This window comes from Anopheles cruzii, chromosome 3 (assembly GCF_943734635.1).
Source record: "Anopheles cruzii chromosome 3, idAnoCruzAS_RS32_06, whole genome shotgun sequence".
Lineage (NCBI taxonomy): Eukaryota > Metazoa > Arthropoda > Insecta > Diptera > Culicidae > Anopheles > Anopheles cruzii.
Genome location: NC_069145.1, coordinates 79,424,814 through 79,443,970, shown reverse-complemented (window position 1 = coordinate 79,443,970; position 19,157 = coordinate 79,424,814). Strand labels below are relative to the sequence as shown.

The window sequence follows — 19,157 nt, the reverse complement described above, 5'->3', positions numbered from 1 at the left end:
GTGCACAACGATTTTCATTTTCAAATGCATAACCAAACTTTGTTTTCACCACTCACGCGCTCACCTTCACCTTTACTCATCTTGGTACCGTGGTGATTGGAATAGCCAGAGCCGGAACGCCGCAGCAGAATAGTTCTTTTTTCGTCGCCCATTTCTGACAGTTTCTGGAATCATTCCGAACCGGCAGCGTAATTTTTCTCATCAAAACATCATCGTCATTGTGTTGAAAACGCAAATAAACGTAAGTAACACGCCCTTTCTCGTGGTGCGAAAATGTAACGCGCACACCTTCCCATCCCACAGCAGCAGCCTGCTACGAAAGAAACAAAATGGAATGCCCCATCAATCCGGCCGAGCTGCTGAAGCTCAAAGGGTTCGTCGACTTGTGCCAGAAAAGTCCGCAGCTGCTGAACCTTGGACAGTTGGACTTTTTCAAAAAGTTTGTCGAAAGCTTGGGCGGAAAGGTGCCCGAAGGTCAGCCGGATTTTGCCAATCTGGGCGCCAGCGCAAAAACCACCAGCAGCAACACGCCGCCATCGAGCCACAGTACTAGCGGCAGTGCCAGTGCCTCGGCGGCGGATTCGACCACCACGGCCGGCGAGGAACCGACCACGGCCGGCAAAGGGGCAGAATCGGACCCGGAGTCGGACCTCGAGCTGGACAACGATGGTTGCGTCGAGCCGGACACCGACCCGGACCAGCCGATGGGTGACTCATCGAAGGAACCGACGGAGGAAGAGTTTGACCAAGCCAATGACCTGCGTTCGCAAGCGGCCTGTGCGTACGGAGAGCAAAAGTACGACGAAGCGGTCAAACTGTTCTCCAGTGCAATTCAGCTCAACCCGAAGAGTGCCCTGTACTATGCCAAGCGCGGCCAGGCGTACCTGAAGCTACAGAAACCGAACGCCTGCATCCGGGACTGTGATCGGGCGCTGGAAATCAACCCAGACTCGGCCACGGCCTACAAGTTCCGTGGGCGCGCCAACCGGCTGCTCGGCCACTGGGAGGAAGCGGCCAAAGATTTACGGCAGGCGTGCAAGCTGGACTTTGACGAGGAGGCCGACGAGTGGCTTAAGGAGGTGACCCCGAACGCGAAGAAGATCGAGCAGCACAAACAGAAACAGGACCGGCGCCGCAAGGAGCGCGAGCTCCGGGAGCGACAGGAACGCGTTCGGAAGGCGCAGGAAGAGAAGCGTAAGGCACAGGAAGAGGCGGCCGCGGGTATGGGCGGTGGACCGGGTGGTATGCCCGACTTCGATGCCCGGGCCGGTGCCGATTTGTTCAGCGCGTTCCGCGACCCGGAAGTGACGGCGGCCATGTCCGACATCTTCGCGAATCCGGCCAACATCTCCAAGTACCAGAATAATCCCAAAATCATGAACATCCTCATGAAATTGTACTCCAGCCCGGGCGGTGGTGTTCCAGGCTTCCCGGGAGCCGGCGGCGCGGGCGGCGCCGGTGGTGCTCCCGGAGGTTTCCCGGGATTCCCCGGATTCGCTGGTGGGTTCCCTGGTTTCGGTGGACCCGATGCTGGCGCTGGCGCAGGCGGCGGTGCAGCAGGCACGGGTGCTGGTGCTGGTGCGGGCGCAGGCACAGGCACAGGCGGTGGTGCTCGCGTGGACGATTTGGATTAGGGCAACTTCATCAAGCGCGTGTCCCCTGCGACAACCGGCCGGCCAGTTGCATTTCTGTTTTGTTCTTTTGTTTCACCAAAAGCCATAGAGCCACCTAGGGCCAGTTAGTGTAGGGTTCCGCTTTCACTCCTCTTATATCCTCCTCCTTTCGGTCGATCTTTCTAAACTAGATTCGTAGCTATAGCCCCTCTTGTGGAAAGAGCGGGTGTTCCGGTTAGGACAGCGGACAGAGCGACACTATACAATCCATTCGATATATTTTAAGCGAAAGGGCTAAGAAAATATTGCAAAACATAATGTCGGTCATCGTGGACGGGTAGAGACACGATAACGCTTCCGGCCAGCGTGTGGCGATGTCGTGTGCTCAACTCCGGAATGCTACTTGTTATCTTTAACCGGGGCTGAACAATAAAACAGAACTCCAATTAACAATAATCATCCCAGTTGCGGCTGTTAGCTTTGTTTTATTTTAATTAGCTTTAGCCGGACTTCACTCATCGAAGATGTACGTCGGTTGCGGATTCATGAGACTAGGATTGAGCACGGTCGGCGCCGGCATGCTGTAGCACATGTCGTACCCTCCGAGCTCGTAGTGCGGTTGCTGTGGCGCCGAATGGTAGGGCAGATAGTCCGTCGAGTAGAGGTTAGCACCCGGCATTTGCTGGTTGCCGCTGCCGCCGGGCATCGATTGCACAAACGGTTGGTGATGTAGATGGTGGTGCGGCATTCCGTGATGCTGCTGCTGCTGCTGGTGCTGCTGCTGTTGGTGATGGAAATGTGATGGATGGGTCGGCTGGTGGTGCAGCTGCGATTGGGGTTGAGCAACGGAATGCTGCGGCATGAAGGTCTTCGTGTATGGCATGCCTCCGTACGAGAATGCCGCATCCATGCCGTACGAGGTGGCTACCGACAGTTCCGAACTGGCCGTACTTTCGACGGACCGGTTCTCGTCCACTTCGATCGTGGGATCATCCAGTTCGCCGATCGGTGCCGGTGGAACGACCGGTTCCGGAGTGGCCGGCTTCGGCCGGTGCTGCTGCCGGATGTGGCGCGCCAGGGCTGACGATTGGTTGAACTTCGAGTCACACTCGCCACACTCGTACGGCTTCTCGCCCGTGTGCACCCGCCGGTGGGCGATCAGGTTCGAGCTGTTGGAAAACTGTTTGCCACACTCCTGGCACCGGTGTCGCTTCAGTCCGCCGTGCATCGTGTTTAGGTGCGTCTTCAGGTACGACAGCTTCACGAACGCTTTGCCGCAACGGCGGCACACAAAGTTCTTGAACTCGCTGTGCGTTTTCGCGTGGTTTCCGAGTTCCCGGTTCGTTCGGAATGCCCTCTCGCAGACCGAACACACGTAGTTCCGCTCTTGCGAGTGAGTTTTCAGGTGAGCGTTCAGGTTGCTGGACGTTTTGAACATTTTGCTACAAAACTCACACTGAAACCGCCGCTCGTTGTGGACCCGGAGATGCATCCGCAGGTTCTTGGATTGACCGAACTGACGGTGGCACACGGAACATTCGAACGATTTCTCACACGCTCCCGCCGTTCGCTGGTGCGTCTCCAGCTGACCGGCGTAGTGGAAGAACGTGCCGCAGCGCGAGCACTGTTCCGGTGGCTCCAGTTGCGCAGCGCGTCCCTTCCCACTGGCCACCTTCTTGCGATCGGTGCGTTTTTTGCGAAATATCTTAACCTTCGTACTTTCTACCCACATTTTTTCCTTGTGCTTAACCAACAGTTCATCGAGCTGTGATTTCCGTTTTATCTGCCGCTGGGAACTGCCGCTGCTTTTCGCCGCACGGTGTTCCACCGGTGTTTTCTCGATCTTCGCCGCCGGTGGTTCGGGGCTGTCCGACGGGCCCGTTGTCGTGGCTGACGGTTCAACGATTGGTTCCGGTTCTTCGGGGCCAAATATGTCCGTCATGGTGGCGTACAAGTCGTCCTCTTTGGTGTGCTCACTAGAGAGAGGCCAACGGTGTAACCGGTTGAGTAAGCGAAGGTAGGGAAATGCAGCCACTCGGTCACTTACAGTTCGTTTTTGCTCGGCCCGGGCAAGATGTTGAGGTACTGGCGCAGCTTCTGGTCCGAGGCTTCGCAGCGATTGCGGAACTCGTACGACATGCCCAGTTTGAAAAAGCAATCGTTACAAATCGCCTGTGGCAGCCCATCTTTTTCGTATACCTACGAATTTACGAAAAAGTAACTCAACAGTTGGCCGGTCGTCCTGTGGTGGCCCCGTAATTACCTCTATTGATGTACAGCGTGCAAGCATTACCGAAGGGTTAACGGAGATACTGACGGTGAACAGATTGACCAGCAGCCCATTTTGTAGCTCCTGGATACACAACCGGCAAACTTTACTCAAATCGAACGTGAGATCCGATTTTTGCATGATTCTCGGATAACGAAAACAGCCGCGAAACAGGAATGTTTCGTTTGTAAAGCAAAACAATGCCAAATTCGCTCGTACCAAGGTGCTTACATATGCGAGGTTCGTAGAAATGCGAGCGAAAACCTATGTTTACCTTCCTTCAAAATGCTTAAAAAAACCGTTACCGTGTTGTTTTCTGAAATCAAACAAATCTTTTTTTTCGCCATTTTCATACCTTTCCAATTTTATAGGTAGGCTTATTAGAGCAACCTTCCGCACTGCGATATGCTTTGTTGCTGATAAGTTTGCTACATTTTTCCCAAATGTGTTGATTCTAGTAGTTTTTAATCAAACTTGGTTTTATCTTGCCGGCGTATTGGCGTATTTTCCTATCGTTCGATTGAGGCCGCTTATCGAGTTACACTTCTGATGACGTCGCTCTCGTTCGGGGTTTTCTCGCTGTAAACCCTGATCCGATCCCAGCGAATTTAAGACTATCACCGATTTATCTAATCGTACGCTTAGGTATGCTGTTATCGATACGGTGCCGTGCAAGGCGGTAGTTATAAAACCCCTTCAACTGCGGATTGTTGTAGGTAGTTACCGTAGTTGTTGCTGAAAATGAAGACCGTACTTGCTCTGCTGTGTGTGGTAGCTGTCGTTGCCGCTGCGCCCCGTAAGAAGCCTAATTTGTCTTTCCGGCTGCGCTGTGGCTGATTCGTCTGATTTTATACCCCCTCTAGGCTCGGTGCAGACTAAATACGGCTTCCCGAGTGGACGCATCGTTGGAGGCATCGATGCGCTTCCGGGAGAATTCCCCTCGATCGTCTCGGTTCAACGAGTGATTCTGATCCTGTCGGCTCACGTTTGCGGTGGCAGCATTTTGAACAACTTCTGGGTCATAACCGCTGCTCATTGCATCACCGAGAGTCCGGCAGGAGCCAACTTCGCGATCTGGGCCGGAACCCATGATGTTTCCGCCACGGAAGGGACTCGGCAGACTATCGCCGTAGCAAGCCACACAGTGCATCCGGAATACCTGGGTGGTGTGAACCCGTCCGATATTGCTGTAATGCGGATGGCTAGTCCGCTCACGTACACCGCCTTTATCCAACCGATCACGCTGCCAACCGTGGGCAGCACACCAACTGGTGCTGTAACGCTGGCCGGATGGGGCTCGACCGGTGGAGCTATCCCTCTGCCTGCTAACATTCTTCAGAAGGCCACCAAGCCGTTGATCACTTATGCTGAGTGTGAAGCCGCCGCCGGCGCTGACTCGCCCCTCGGGCCGACCAACATCTGCACTGGCCCGCTGACCGGAGGAGTGTCCGCTTGCTCCGGGGATTCCGGTGGCCCACTGTACCGCATCATCGGTAACGTTCACGAGCAAGTCGGTATCGTTTCGTGGGGCTGGATCCCGTGCGGTACCGTCGGCTTCCCTTCGGTCTATGTCGGTCTCTCACACTACATTCCGTGGGTTCTCGCCAACACTGACTAACCGAACCACTCGTACCTAGGAGTAGCAATCAACAAAATAACAATAAAAACCCTAGACATTCCTGGCCTACAAAATAGTTCTCCAAACGAATGCGTGGTATGATAAGCTCATTTACACATTTAACAAATCGCGCGGCGTGGAAACACAACTTATAAAAAGGAGCAGATTCGGACACTGGTGCACTAGTAAACGGCTGAAGCTTCAGCACGATGACGTTCAAATTTTACTACGCAATTCCGCTGCTGCTTATCGTCCTTATCGCGGCCGAGTGCAGCCCCACCGGTGGCAGAGTGAAGCGACAAAACATGGAGCAGGCCAAACCGTGGATGGAATGGGGCATGAAGTACGGTGGAATCAGTAAGTAATTGATGCCCGGTGTGGCAAAATCTGCGTGCAAAGCTACTAACATTTCCAACGTAACAACTAGTGGCAACTACCGTCATTATGCCGGCAGCTCAGGAAGCGGCCACTATCGCTTCGGCAGGCCGTGAAGGAGGTGGACAACGTTGACACGCGCCGCGCTGAACACGCGAACTAAACGACAAAAAGGCCAATAAAATGTGATTGACGGGGAACGGGGAACGCATTGATTTTGTCTTTACTTTACTGCTGCAAGAATCATACTCTATATCTGAGAATTAAGATTGATCCACTCGACGAACGCCGACACGCGCGTGGTGATCGATGGGAAACCGTCCTGGCCACAGGTCGACACCGGCCAGGAGATGATGCCCACGATCACGTCCTGTCCGAGGATCCGTTGAACGGCCGCACCGCCGGCGTCGCCGCCACACGTTCCGATACCACCGGTGCCCGGACCCAGACAAACGTTTCGATCCGTCACCGGCCCACTTCCGATCGATCCGCCAACCGTTATCTGGCACACGTTGTTCGGCATGATGGGCACGTGGAACATCTGCAGCTCGTTCGATATGCTCTGAAACGGCCCGGAAGCGGTCTGTCCCCAACCGGATATGGCCACCACTCCTTCCGGAATGGAGTCGATCGACGGGAGGGTGATCGGAGAAATGAAGAGAGTATAACCGAAAGGTGAGGCCGTCCGGACGACGGCCAGATTGTACGGACTGGCACTGCCATCGTACAGCGGGTGCAACGTGAACCGGAGCACATTCATGGTCTGCTCGGTGGCCTCGAAACTGTTGAGCACCACCTTACCGGCCTGCACCCGGTAGCGGCTGTTTTCGTAGAACCAGAAGCATTCTCCCGCCGTGAGAACGTGGAAATTGCTCAGGATCGTTCCACCACACACGTGGTTGCCACGCGTCAACAGCATCCGTTGCAACGACACCATCCACGGGAACTCACCGGGAAGTGCCCGGACACCGCCGGCGATTCGCTGCTGACCCGTTTTGTCACCCATGTTAGCTGAAATCGAACTTGGGAATCATTATTCGAGTTATGCGCTAACGCGTGGACTACGAACCCGCCACTGAAGCAATGGCTGCCACCAGAAGAGCTCCAATTAATCGTGACGAGAGCAACATTTTATGGTTCTAGTTTCACAAATCTCACAACCGAACTGCAACTGCCAAACCGATGACAGCTTCATGATATATGAATAAACCCTTCGTTCGCGACCACCTTATCAGGATGGTAATGTACCGCATGTACTGAAACACAATAGCCGGAAAGGATCATCCGGCACACTCCGCAGCACGCGATAAGATTATCCCTAAATAATGGATGGGATGAAGATGAAGCTTATGGTTGGTACCGGTCGCTAGCATGGCCAGCATTATCGTGCTGTGATATTGTTACTTCGAACTTCGAAACCGAACAAACTTAACGTGGCAAACGTAACAGTTTAATATTGAGCTCCATAGGGTTTTCTTACAACACCGAGTTCGCTTGTATCCAGTCATTGAGTGCGGACACGCGCGTGTAGATCGACGGTGTGTTGACTGCGGCGCACGGCAGAAGGTTCCACGAAATGATGCCAACCTGCAGGTAAACGTCGATACCCTGTTGCTGAACGGCGGCCCCACCAGCATCGCCGGTGCAGGTCGATATGCCACCGGTCAGTGGTCCCGTACACATGTTCCGCTCGTCGAACGGACCTCCGGCACCGCCGAGAACGGCGTAGCACTCGTTCCAGTCCACAATGGGCACACTAATTTTCTGCAGCATGTTGGAAAAGTTGTTCCCGGGCAGGATGCTGGTGGTGCGCGAGCCCCAGCCACCGATACGCACGACACCGGAAGGAAGCTGACCCGCCGGAGGAAGCGTAATCGGACGGACGAGATGGTTGTAGAAGAAAGCCGACGAAGTACGCACCTAGAAGGCAAGCGGGGGGCACAGGATTACACGCTGAGCACGCGACACGGGGCACCGCGAGAAGCTACATACAATGGCCAGGTCGGATGAGCTGGTTTCTCCGTTGTACTCCGGATGCATACGGATCCAGTTGACGGCCAGCAGCTGCTGGGTCTCGCTTGCCTGGTCGATGCGCAGATTGCCGGCGACCACTTCGAAGCGCGAGCTCGAGTCCGTCCAGAAGCAGGAAGCGGCCGTCAGGACGTGCATTTGGTTCAGGATACTACCACCGCAGACGTGCGTCCGGGTGGTCAGAATGGCCCGCTGGATCGACACCTGATACGGCAGTTCCCCGGCCAGCGCATCGTATCCACCGAAGATGCGGCGCTCTGGGGGGTGGCGAAATAATTGCGAAGCCAATTAAAGTCACCCGTACGCCGGTGACAGGCCGGTAATGATGGCGTACCTGGGGCCGCTTCGACGAGCAGGATCAAAGAGACGACACACAACAGGACCTTCATGTCTATTGCCCAACCAACCGCTGCCTAGACGCAAATTGGTCAAATGGAGTCTGCCGGTTGGGGTTTTTACGTCGCACACGTCGATATCTAATCTGGCAGATGGCGGACGGACTAACTTCAAGCAGAACACCTGCGCGTGCCCGACGACAAATCGCAGCACGTTTCGTCTTACCTATTATCGCACATTAATTGGAAGTCAGAATTATGATCCGAATCAGCGGTGGCAGCACCCGGGCTATAGGGCGGTGTGTAAAGTCCCAACACATGCGGAGCCTTTTATCGGTGCGCCAAGATAGGAATCGGCCAGATAGACGGCCAGAACAATGTGATTCGAACAAACCGTCCAGGATTGCGCTTGAACATGGATCGGATCAAAGTCAGGTCGACGAGAAGATGCTACGTCGAGAAATGATTTCCGCCATGTACCGATTCGATAGGTCGTGTGGTCGCCAGAAACGATTGATTGTAGGTCCGTATGTACACAGTGACCGGAAGCTAACAGCCGGCTCTCGTATCCAATACGATGGCACACGAAAATGCACTGGTGCAACTGATCCCTACTGTGAGGTTGAACCATCGTGGAATCGGTTCCACGAAGTGTTTGAGCCGAACGGATACGGGATTTGTGTTCCGAGAGCACGGTTACAGTCATAACGAACTGCGCCCATCGTTTTGGACATGTTTATTCATTTGCATAGCACGCCACAGGGCATCATCTCGTGTTCAAAGGGATACCACTGGCTTTCTTCACAATTTCGGTGAAATCAATCGGAGTCCACAAGCACGGTTCAACGGCATCCTGTTTGCAGAATCGTTGCAATAACGATGCGGTTCAAAAACCATCCGGCAGTCTCGGTCCCGGTGGACCTAGGTCTTCATCACTCCAACCGTAATCACCTACTCCGGCCTTGGCTTGATCAGTGGCACCGCGCTGTTTGGGAAGTGCCAAAGCACCATTAGCGATATGATTTTGACCTCTGTTTCGGGGTGTGTTACCTGAGGACCTACCGGCACCTTCTGGTCGGTGACACCATGAGTAGTTGGCTCTTTGGGCGGGGTGTAACGAGAAAAATAATTGTACATTATTCAAAACGGTCGTCTCCGGCTCAACCCGGCGTACCAACGGCGGACAGTTGCACCAGCAGCAGGACCAGCGATAAAACGACGAACAAGAAACACTTCATTATTGAGAGGACTTTCTTTAGTGGCTGCCTTTCACAGAATAGCTCGCGAACCGTGTACCAATTGCGGTTTAAAAGCTAACCCGACTCGGCCGATGATGCCAGTTGGACTCCAGTTTGGAGCGCCCAACTGCGGAATGTATCAGTTTTGATTGCCAAAGCCAAACAGAGGTTATCATTTTTGGCACATGTTCGCGGCATGAGCTTACCTTCTCCGGCAGATAATCCGGTCAGCTTCCTTCTTTCGCCCTCACTCCCATCAACGACGATGTTAGCGTGTTTCGGTTCAAACAGCGGTTGATGTTTTTATTTTTGCCCTTTTACCTATTGTAAATCTCGATTCCCTAATCGGGCTCCCGAAAAGGCCGGGAACCACTTGTTGAATTCGTTTTTTTCATTGATTTTGTTTCTTCTAAGGTTTGCCAAAAAGCACCGACCTAAATTAATGCAGTCTTCTTTTTGAGAATTTAATATAATTTCTTCCCTATAAATACAATTTATCAAAATGGCAGTGTGCAGTGCAAGAGTATCTGAAGGTTTTAGTAAACACACGCGGCCAACTTTCCATCGAGCCGCCTTTCTACCGCTGCTAATGAGGGCCCTGGCAAGTGCCTGGCAAGTGCGCAGCCATTAGACCGTGTTTGTCTTCACCGACGGCGGATTGCTGAGAGCATGCATTTGTTTAAGCAAATTCTTGATGGCCTCCTTGGCTTCCTTCTCGGAAGAGATTGATTCGTTCGAGATGGAGTTGCTCTCGCTGCTGGCCGAGTCCACCTTCTTCACTGTGGTCGGCTTGCTCGCGATGTCATTCCGCAGTTCCTCGTCACTGCTCGACTCCGACGAGAATCGCACCGGACGGTTCAGCTCCTGGCAAAGGTGGCACAACAAAGCGGGTTAGCGGCCGGTCGGAGAGTGGTACTTGCCAAGTGACTTACCTGAATCAACTTGCTGCGAGAGCTGCGACCCGAGCTTTCCTGGAATGCGGCGGCCAGCTCGGGACTGATGGAAGCTAACGGTTGATTACCGAAGCGAATGTAAACCGGCACGAAGCCTCCCTTTTTCGGGTAATCCTTGTGCTTGTCCGGACTCGCATCTACCGTGGGAGTACAGAAAGGAAGTCGTTTAAAAAGCCATCAGCAGTCAGGACGCACCGAACCGTGGGCCTTTCGGGGCGGAACAGAGGAACAAACATCAAACCCCCAAAACACTCTGGGTCCACGTGGAAGCCCAACGTGGCGTACTTTATTGGGAATGCAACGGAAAATCGGGTTTGGTACAGTTTAGTAGAACAGCGGCGCTTTGCGTAACGAAATAAATAACATTGGACGTGTGCTCGATCGCACAGGTAACTGTGCCGGTTAGTGTAACTGGACTCCGTGCTTCGTCATCCTGCGGCTGCGGCCTTAAACCTTCGGTGGTGCCTCCGGCTTGACGGCCGATCCGGCCAACAGTATCTTGTGCTCGTCGGAAGCGGAGTGTGAGTGTGAGTCCGTTAGGCTCGAAGAATGCCCCGCAACACCCTGGTCAGCCTGCAGAGCCTACAAATTAACAGAGACGAGTGACGTGTTCAGATGCGACACATGCTGCGATCAGCTGCGAACGATCAATCACTTACTTGGGCGAGCTCGGAGCGACTTACGCGACCTACTGACTCCTGGAACGCGGCCGCCAGCTCGGGGTTGATGTCGGCCAACGGTTCATCGCCGACGCGAATGTACACGGGCACGTAACCTTCGCGTGGCTCCAACACCTGATAGCGTGGGGCGGACTCTGCAGGAGAACGGTACTTAGTGTTCGTGCGGTTCGGCTGTTACTTCCTGGTGGTCAAAATACAGTGCCAAACTTCCCCCGAATGTACAGATTAGTGTGTCATGCAGAGTGATTAGTTTTGTGGTGGCGATCGTGTTGTGTTGTCTATGTTATGTTGATCGTTTCGCGATCGTGTTTAGTGTGCTTTGTACACTAGTTTCGTGACGGAGCCCAGGAATCAACCGATCGTTGATCTTGGGGGTTGACCTTGAGACGCGATCGGCCCCAAACATCTGCCCCTCGTTTAAGGTAACTTCCCGCCCCGCATGAGGAATGTAGCGTTAAAAAAATCTCTCTCTCTCTCTCTATCTCTCCGTAGCTCACTGTCGATCGAAGTCCTGTCCGGCTGCGCGGCCAAAGAATCCACGCCGAGGGGCCACGTACCAAGCGAGCATTTATTTGCACTAATGACGATAATGATGATCGCTGTAATGATGATGATGATGACGGGCAGCAATTTTGGTTACTTTATATCGCCCGCGTTTCTCGAGTCTCTCGCGTTTTTTTCTGCTGTTCACCGATTTGTTCCGCAATGGCCGCCGCCACATGGACGGATGCCGGTGGGGTTGCTAGGATTGATGAGATTTTTCGACTTTTATGGTCTTCTCTTCTGCTCTTCTCTCTGCGAGCTGTCCGGAGCGTGGTGTCTGACAGTAACGGTTAGGTTAAATTGTTGCAATTCTATTTAGCGGATCGCTATTTAATAACCATACCGAGGATCGCTCAATTTGCCGCCGCAAGTCGCAGCTTCAACATTTTGTGTTCATTTGACGTGCGCCGAAGTGACGCTTATTTTACTTTATTCCAACTCGTTCCAATGAGTAAATGAGTCAGGCAGCAAAGGGAAGCTTTCTTTCTGTAGATCCGGTTAAACAAATTCCAATCCAATCAATCAACAACCCGGGAGTGCCGCACTGGAGTAGCCTGGCCGCCGGGCCTAGCCTGCCTAGTAGCCTGCCCTTCTTAACCTCTTTCCACCCCATATTTGCCGTGCAAATTTACACTTCATTTGCCCACGCCCGGCCAGCCGGCCGGCCTTGGGGGGCCCGGAGTCAGTCGCGCAGTGGAAACTCGTTTTCACGACCGCGACCACGGCTAGAACGTTCTACCAGCGCCGCCCAGCGCTCACGTGGAATTTTAAAACCGATCTCGATTTCCTATCAGGCGAACCTAGGTGGCCCTAGGACGCCCGGGGCCGACGGAGCGACAAAAAGGGAAAATAACAATAATAATAATGCGCAAGTGCAACCAGTTTTCGATGCGCGTCGCTGCGCAGCTGCTACTACTGCGCCATTCGCGAGAGCGCGGGTGGCATCGGAAGGGTGACATTGAACCATCTTTCCCCCCCACCGGCGTTGCATATTTTTAGCCCTTATTTCCCGGTTCCCCGATAAAGTGGCTTGGCGGCTTCTGAGCCTCGCAAACTTCTAAGTGTGCCGGTTCGGTGTTGAGAACCGATTCTGCCGGCGTGTTTCCGGAGGGCGGTTCGATGGGCCACGGGTAGGACAATAAAAACCGGCAACGGTCTAATGGGATTCAGTTCCCGCCGCCGGGTCGGGTTGGCGGTGCATGCGAAATTGGTGCCCGTACACGGCGCAGTTTAACGCCACCGGTCGGTCGGTCGTCGCCGGTCAGCCGGAACCGGTTTTGGGTGGTGCACACGGATGATCGAATTAACGACCACCGGTCCTGGTGGTCAGAACCAACCTGCAGCCAGAAGCCCCGTGGCCTTCATGGCCGCGCTAGTCGCGGGGGTCGGGAGCGAAATGAAACCTGCTGGGGTTGCATTTTATTAGTTCGAATTTGTTATCGAACTTCCTGGCGGGTTGCAACAGTCGGTGGCCACGAAGGATGATTAGTGTGGCAACATTAAATTAAAATATAGAGCATCGTTTCAGCCGAGATGAGAAACATCTTTTGCTGATTTTAGTCCTAACTCTCTCAGCTATCAATATTCTTGAACAACGAAAAGCAACGGCCTACTGGACTATGTTATTTGATTATTTTATTTATTTATAGTAAAATCGTTTGCCTAATTTACGTATTTCCTTTCTCATGTTTCCGAGCTTCGAATAACGGAATGCCAAAATATCATCAACCCGGCACCCGATGTCATTGGCACCTTCCCCGGAATGGGGCTCCCGGGTTGCATACCCTCCTTTCGCCGGTCTTTGGCTCCCCGCTAAAAGGGGAAAGCGTCTAGCCCCGGCGGCCCGAAGTTGCACTTGTGCAGCTTCTGTCCTCTTTTTCTGACTTTTATGATCGCAGGGCTTCGATATCCGCCGGCGGCATTGGCATAGACATTCGCGTAGGGCCGTCAGAAGAGCAGCGGAGCTAATTATTCTACCATTTTCGTTTCACCGTGCGTCGTTTCGGTCAAGCCACGGCCTAGCGGGAGAAGCTCATCCAAGCGGTTAATAGGCGCTGGTGCTGCTGGTGTTGCCACCGGTTGTGGTTTATTTTATTTCGTATTTTTATGTGTTCACTAACTTTTCCATGCTATAGTGTGGGCAATGGCGTTCTTTAAAGTTAATCGTTGCTGTGTTTTTTGTGCCAAGTGCGCCGCTTTGCAATTGCTCCCATTGGCGCGGCCAATGTCCAACTTGCCTTGCCGGTTCAGGGTAAAAGAGTCCCTGACAGAGACTGCCAACGAGGTGCCTATTAGGCGGTTCTGTTCGAAACCAGAAAGGACCGGACCATTGGGCCGTACAGTACATTAACATCCGTTAACTTGAAAAAGAACACAGCGGCAGTGGCCAAGAAGGCACGAGCGGAGTGAAACTGCGTGTACTTCACGCTTTCGGTGGCGGCTGAAGCGGCGCCGAATATGATGTTTCTTATTTCTTACGGCCGCAATTTCGCCTCGTGGCAGCATTCGTGTGGTTCCGCAAATCAGCTGTATGTTGTGTGAACTATCTGTTAATCTGATAAAAACCAGTTGTGCATTAATGTATGCAGTACGTGGGCAAGGCCAAAGACTCGCTTTCAAGCAGAAACAGGATACACGGATCGCTCCGTTGCTCCTAAACAATAATTAATAAGCTCCAACAGCAGGAAGTAGTGCAAGATTTTTATAGCATCACCTCGAGGGGCCGCGCTCAGGTCACGATCGATCACACGGTAAAATATTCATCCGCCATGCGCCAATATATGCTTCCGACGAGGGAGTGTGAGCCGCGTTTTCGTACGTCCCTTTTTAAAGCCGTGTGGGGCCGACCTTGTGCGGTTCGTCGAATAAAATGAAGATTGGGCTTCGGTAGCGTCATCAGGCCCAGCTGGAGCAACAGACCGTGATACATGCCGAGTACGTGTAGACGTGAGGCACGCCAACGGACGCGTCACGCCAACTCCGTGCCTGCCTCCGTGCCGTTCCATGCTTCCGCGTGCCAAAGCGGAAACGGCGGAGCAAAAACAATTGTAGCAACATAAATCAACAAAGTGAGATAATGGCACGGGGTACGCTCCTTTCATCTGCTTCCACTTCGCTGCCGTTCGCTGGTTCGGCAACTAATTATGCTTCGTAGCGTTTTGTGCAACATTTGTAGCACTTATCAGCGCAGGTTAATGCGCATCAGTTGGCATCGGTTTCTATTTATTATCACCTAAAAAGCGGTGAAGAGAAATAATTGAGCAAGTAAATGAGAATTCTATCGAACGCTTCAATTTAGTCTTTCCCGTCAGCTTAGCATCATTCATTTGGCTGGACAACGGATTTCTTTTCCTGTGCAGGAGGATAACCCATGTAAGGTCGGGTGCGAAGGCGTTGGAGGAAGGCAGACTTCCCATAAATCAATCCTGCTACAGTAAACCGTTGTGAGTGCAAATGTTAAATATGACAAAGATTTTGATAATGAAAAACAAAACGGATGTTTCGTATGAGAAGGATCAATCCGCGAAAGAAATTAGGAAATAGAACATGACAGAGTATACTACAGACAGATAGTGACAGAAAAGAAGCCAGAACGGAAATGAAGATTTGAGCTAACCGGAGGGCTACTAGTCGATGATATATACACTGTCAAAGGGTTACCACTTATGTACACAACACTTTATACACGATCTATGCACAACGAAATGAAGATGCATGCACATGAAGATCACTTGATCACACAGAGGTGAAAAACGTGCAATTTTATAAGAAAATTCCCTTCAAAAACTCACCTCCGGCGTGAATCACGCACGCAATGACCAAACAGCTCAGAATCATCCACTTCATCGCCATTGTAACCGTGATTATTTCGGGATCACTTTGTCGAGGATCACTAGCGATTGCTTTTCTATTTTAAAACTTTTTACACACACGCACGCGCGTACGGACACACACACACACACACACGCTGATCACTGAAAGCACGGAAGGGAGAAGTTGTAAGATTATCACTAGGATTGGCACCTCGTTGACCGTCCTGCCCGTTGGCCAGTTTGCGAGTCAATGATTGATGGAGACCGGGCTGCTGTGGCTTTTTAAGAAGGGGCAACTTAATCGTCGATCGAGAGAGGGAGAGACAAATGAAAAGAGAGGGAAGGAGGGAGAGAGAGAGAGTGACTCAAGATGGCAAGTCTCGCGGGGACGTGGGGCGACAACACACAAGCGCAGAACCGCCGAGTAGAACCGAGACGGCTGATCAATCGATCATCGATCGCGAATGCGCTGAGTCAGCTTCGTGGGGCTTGTGCGAAAATAAAGTGCAGATTGATCGCGCGGAACACTCCACGTCTTACGGATCGTGGATCAATTCTTGCTTCACTAAATCCCGTCGAGCATGGAAGAAGTTGTTTCGAGTCAACAAGTCCCGCAGTCAGAGAGCAGGTCGCGTACTCCGCGATCGCGAACAGTCGCGTACCGTAGTTTCGCGCACCCCACCAGAGTTCGGCCAGAGTTCGTTCGTATACTGAAGAAACGGACCTCGCGGGGAGTCTCTTTTATAAGATGAAGGGACCCCACCGACACCCAACCCCCGCGAGTGGCCACGCAAATCGCGGTTTCGGTTCTCGGGCTCGCTCTCTCTCGCCGCGCAAAGGATAGTGAAAGGTGTACGAAAAAAAAAACGGAGGCCCCGTTCGCAAAACGCGCGGACGTCATACCCCTAGCTGACAACCGGCCAAAGTGCCGCTCGTCTTCGCGGCCACGGAAGTTGAAACAAGTTGTGAGTAGTTTTGCGGTTATACGCTCTCCGAAACCGCTCACAGGCGCCGTTGCTCTTGTTCTTGATCGCCGCCGCGCGCTTCTTAGAACACGGCCAAGACGGTGGCCAAGCAAGTGTTGCGTGACCGCCCCGTCGACCGGTGTCGTTTCGTTAACGGGTTCCACCATTTCAGGCGATTAGCACCATTAATTGGTATCTGGCTTTCTAACGGAATATGAACGAAAATAATCAATGTTTGCTATTGGTTATTCGTTACCTTTGCGTATTTCGTAGGAAAAGTTCTTGTATCCGGGCATCTTTTGCTGGAGTTTGCTAGGTACAAGTAGCACTATTTATTTGAGGGTTCTTAAGCAATATCGCAAATCGACTGTATGTGAAGTAAATTTGGCCTTCTCAACTTTATTGATAGTGATGTTTTACTTGAGCCTTAAGTCATCTAACGTGGGAACGAACTGTAAAGCGGTAACAGTTAATCTGCCCAAAAACTGCGCCGAAACAGAACCAGAACGAAGCTTCCGACATCGTGCCAGACGGACGTGTTTTCTCTCTAAAACAAGCTCTTGTCCCCCCAGGAAGATGGCTTAAAATGCGTCAGAAGCACTGTGCAGGGAAAAGGGAACGTACAACAACGGCGGTCTAAAGTCGGTCGGCGTGGAGGATGTAAAATTTGCGGAACGAAGTGTGGAAGCCACCGTTTCCTGGAACGGCGTGAAAAAGAGAAACGTCCAAAGGAAGAATGAGACAGCTGACGATTTGACATTTCCCATGACGGAACGGAGATGAAGTGCAAAACTGGTGAAGTGTTTCCATCACCGTCGAGCCGACCCCGCTGCTGCTTGTGGTAACACTGACCTACCGGAGCATCTCGGGCTGGGAGGAATAGCAATTCACTTAAGACGATCACGCCTTGGGCCCCCGGGGCGCACGATTGTTGGCGATTTTCTTGGAGAAACTTGCCCCGTCGAAGAAAGAAGACTCTGGAAGACCCAGTGGTCAGTGACATCCGTTTTGTGGACGTCTCTCGAGAACTTTGGTGGAAAACTCAAAAGAGAGAAACTCGAGACGATCTGCGGAATGGAGGCGAACGATTAAAATGCTTCAGCTGTCTCTCTACTGCGCAGTTAATCGTTTTTGACGTGGCGCAGCTTCCGCCAAGAAGCAGAAGTTTACGCAGTCGCAGATTGTGGCGAGCGCTGTAAGCGAGACCATTCCAGGACAGAATGGCCGCGCTCTGTCAAGTCGAAATGTCAGGTACGCGCATGGACCGTATTTAGCACAGTTATTAGAAATAATTGACACCAACTCCAAAGTAGGCGATGGTTGGCTTCGTGACGTTGTGGTTCACGTCGTGGAAGCAACACTTGAAGCTAAATGTTAGCGATTTATTTATTAATCAATATTAATTTCATTTCATTTCACCTCGAGCTAAGATTCATATTGTCTGGGGTTTTATGAGTTAATTTAACAGGTAGGCCCATCTTCTAAACAAAAGTGAACAATCCCAATAGATTCCAACTGTTAGCGCGAAATCGATCAAAATAGACCTCATCCTTCCTCCCGATTCTGTTTCGATATCTAAACAACACGAAGAACCAAAAAGAACTCTAAACGCCGGATGCGAATATCGTTAAACGGAAGCGCATCACGCGAACGCTGCGATGATTTATGGTTTTCCTCGACGGAAAATTCGCATTCTCCAGACACTTTGCTGCTACCTTTTCCCCGCATAGAAGCGTCAAAAAACAAAGCGCGTCGGGTACGGAAAACAACACGGAACTCCTTCCGGACCGGAGTGATGAATAAACAAGATTACGCCCGATGTTGCTTCATTTTTCACTGCCACCGATTGCCACCCGTCCGCGGGTCCCACGTGCCACTTTCCTGCGTAGTCCACAACGCGGCGTCAAATCACGAACCGATGGATGGATGAATTGGCATTACGCTAATATTGCACCATTTCCAGCTGTTTATTAAGAACGTTCGCTCTTTCGCCGGCCATGCTTTGGCTTTGTGTGTGCGTTGGTGCCACATTGTTGTGGGCGCACCTTATTTATAGCAACCAGCCAGTCCACGAGAGAAGCCAGTTTTTTTGTAATTTCGCGCGCACATCTCAATGCCGAGGCATAAAGAAATTAATAAATAACTTATTCGTCCGTCCCGAACTCGGGGTCTGCGGTCTTGTCGGGCCCCGGAAGCTGTTGCGTAACGCAATGTGATACGATTTGTTTCTCCGTCTCTCTTCGCCTGTTTTTTCATTGACAGTATCACGAGAATTATTTGCATTCCCCCGAGAGACCCTAGAGAGAAAGAGTCGGCGTATGTAGGCCACCGTCCCCGCCGCAGACCGTAGGCAGATGGTGCGTGCTGAAACAATTTGATAAACGGTGACATGTGGAGAACATCATCATCATCAACCTCATCTTCATCATCACCGCCATCATCATCATCCGCCGCAGCAGCCGCCGACCAGCACCAACAGCTGGGGCATCCGTCAAATACGATTCCTCGGCGACCCGCCGAGCAGACGAAGTAAGGACCCCGGTGAAGGTACTTTTGTGTCAAGACGAAGTCAACGAGCAACATATCGTGGGGTGGAGAAAAGAACGCGCCCGCGGAACACAACGCCGAAGCCATTCTTTAATGGACTCCGCACACCGCCTGAATACGGATAGGCAGGCGAACGGGCCTCCGAACGGGGGCCATAATGATGATGCTGTAGGTGACG

At 52.2% G+C, this 19,157-nt stretch overlaps 6 protein-coding genes across 7 annotated transcripts; 2 read left to right on the top strand and 4 right to left on the bottom strand.

The window, feature by feature from the left end:
* The first annotated feature begins 104 nt into the window (after nt 1-104).
* On the top strand, nt 105-2,058 carry LOC128271883 (hsc70-interacting protein 1-like). Of its 2 annotated transcripts, none has more exons than XM_053009558.1 (2): nt 105-241; nt 304-2,058. In XM_053009558.1, the coding sequence occupies exon 2, from the start codon at nt 330-332 to the stop codon at nt 1,632-1,634; it is 1,305 nt and encodes a 434-aa protein (XP_052865518.1). In that variant the 5' UTR covers nt 105-241; nt 304-329; the 3' UTR covers nt 1,635-2,058. The 2 variants fall into 2 exon arrangements, with proteins under 2 accessions (XP_052865518.1, XP_052865519.1); XM_053009559.1 differs by having other exon boundaries at nt 123-241; nt 307-2,058.
* A 66-nt stretch (nt 2,059-2,124) lies between these two features.
* On the bottom strand, nt 2,125-4,023 carry LOC128271082 (zinc finger protein 391-like). The gene is made up of 3 exons (XM_053008518.1): nt 3,877-4,023; nt 3,661-3,812; nt 2,125-3,589 (listed from the first exon to the last, which is right to left on the bottom strand). Exons 1-3 carry the CDS (start codon nt 4,021-4,023, stop codon nt 2,125-2,127), a joined length of 1,764 nt encoding a protein of 587 aa, XP_052864478.1.
* Nucleotides 4,024-4,623: 600 nt separating this feature from the next.
* On the top strand, nt 4,624-5,500 carry LOC128273054 (trypsin-1-like). Its single transcript, XM_053010966.1, has 2 exons — nt 4,624-4,678; nt 4,746-5,500. The coding sequence occupies exons 1-2, from the start codon at nt 4,624-4,626 to the stop codon at nt 5,498-5,500; spliced, it is 810 nt and encodes a 269-aa protein (XP_052866926.1).
* A 625-nt stretch (nt 5,501-6,125) lies between these two features.
* LOC128271081 (trypsin-1-like) lies at nt 6,126-6,881 on the bottom strand. The gene has a single exon (XM_053008517.1). It carries the CDS (start codon nt 6,879-6,881, stop codon nt 6,126-6,128), a length of 756 nt encoding a protein of 251 aa, XP_052864477.1.
* Nucleotides 6,882-7,351: 470 nt separating this feature from the next.
* On the bottom strand, nt 7,352-8,295 carry LOC128273055 (trypsin-1-like). The gene is made up of 3 exons (XM_053010967.1): nt 8,241-8,295; nt 7,868-8,163; nt 7,352-7,795 (listed from the first exon to the last, which is right to left on the bottom strand). The coding sequence occupies exons 1-3, from the start codon at nt 8,293-8,295 to the stop codon at nt 7,352-7,354; spliced, it is 795 nt and encodes a 264-aa protein (XP_052866927.1).
* Nucleotides 8,296-9,761: 1,466 nt separating this feature from the next.
* On the bottom strand, nt 9,762-16,176 carry LOC128273056 (uncharacterized). Its single transcript, XM_053010969.1, has 4 exons — nt 16,130-16,176; nt 15,447-15,629; nt 10,412-10,569; nt 9,762-10,343 (listed from the first exon to the last, which is right to left on the bottom strand). Exons 2-4 carry the CDS (start codon nt 15,505-15,507, stop codon nt 10,107-10,109), a joined length of 456 nt encoding a protein of 151 aa, XP_052866929.1. The 5' UTR covers nt 15,508-15,629; nt 16,130-16,176; the 3' UTR covers nt 9,762-10,106.
* Between the last annotated feature and the right edge of the window lie 2,981 nt (nt 16,177-19,157).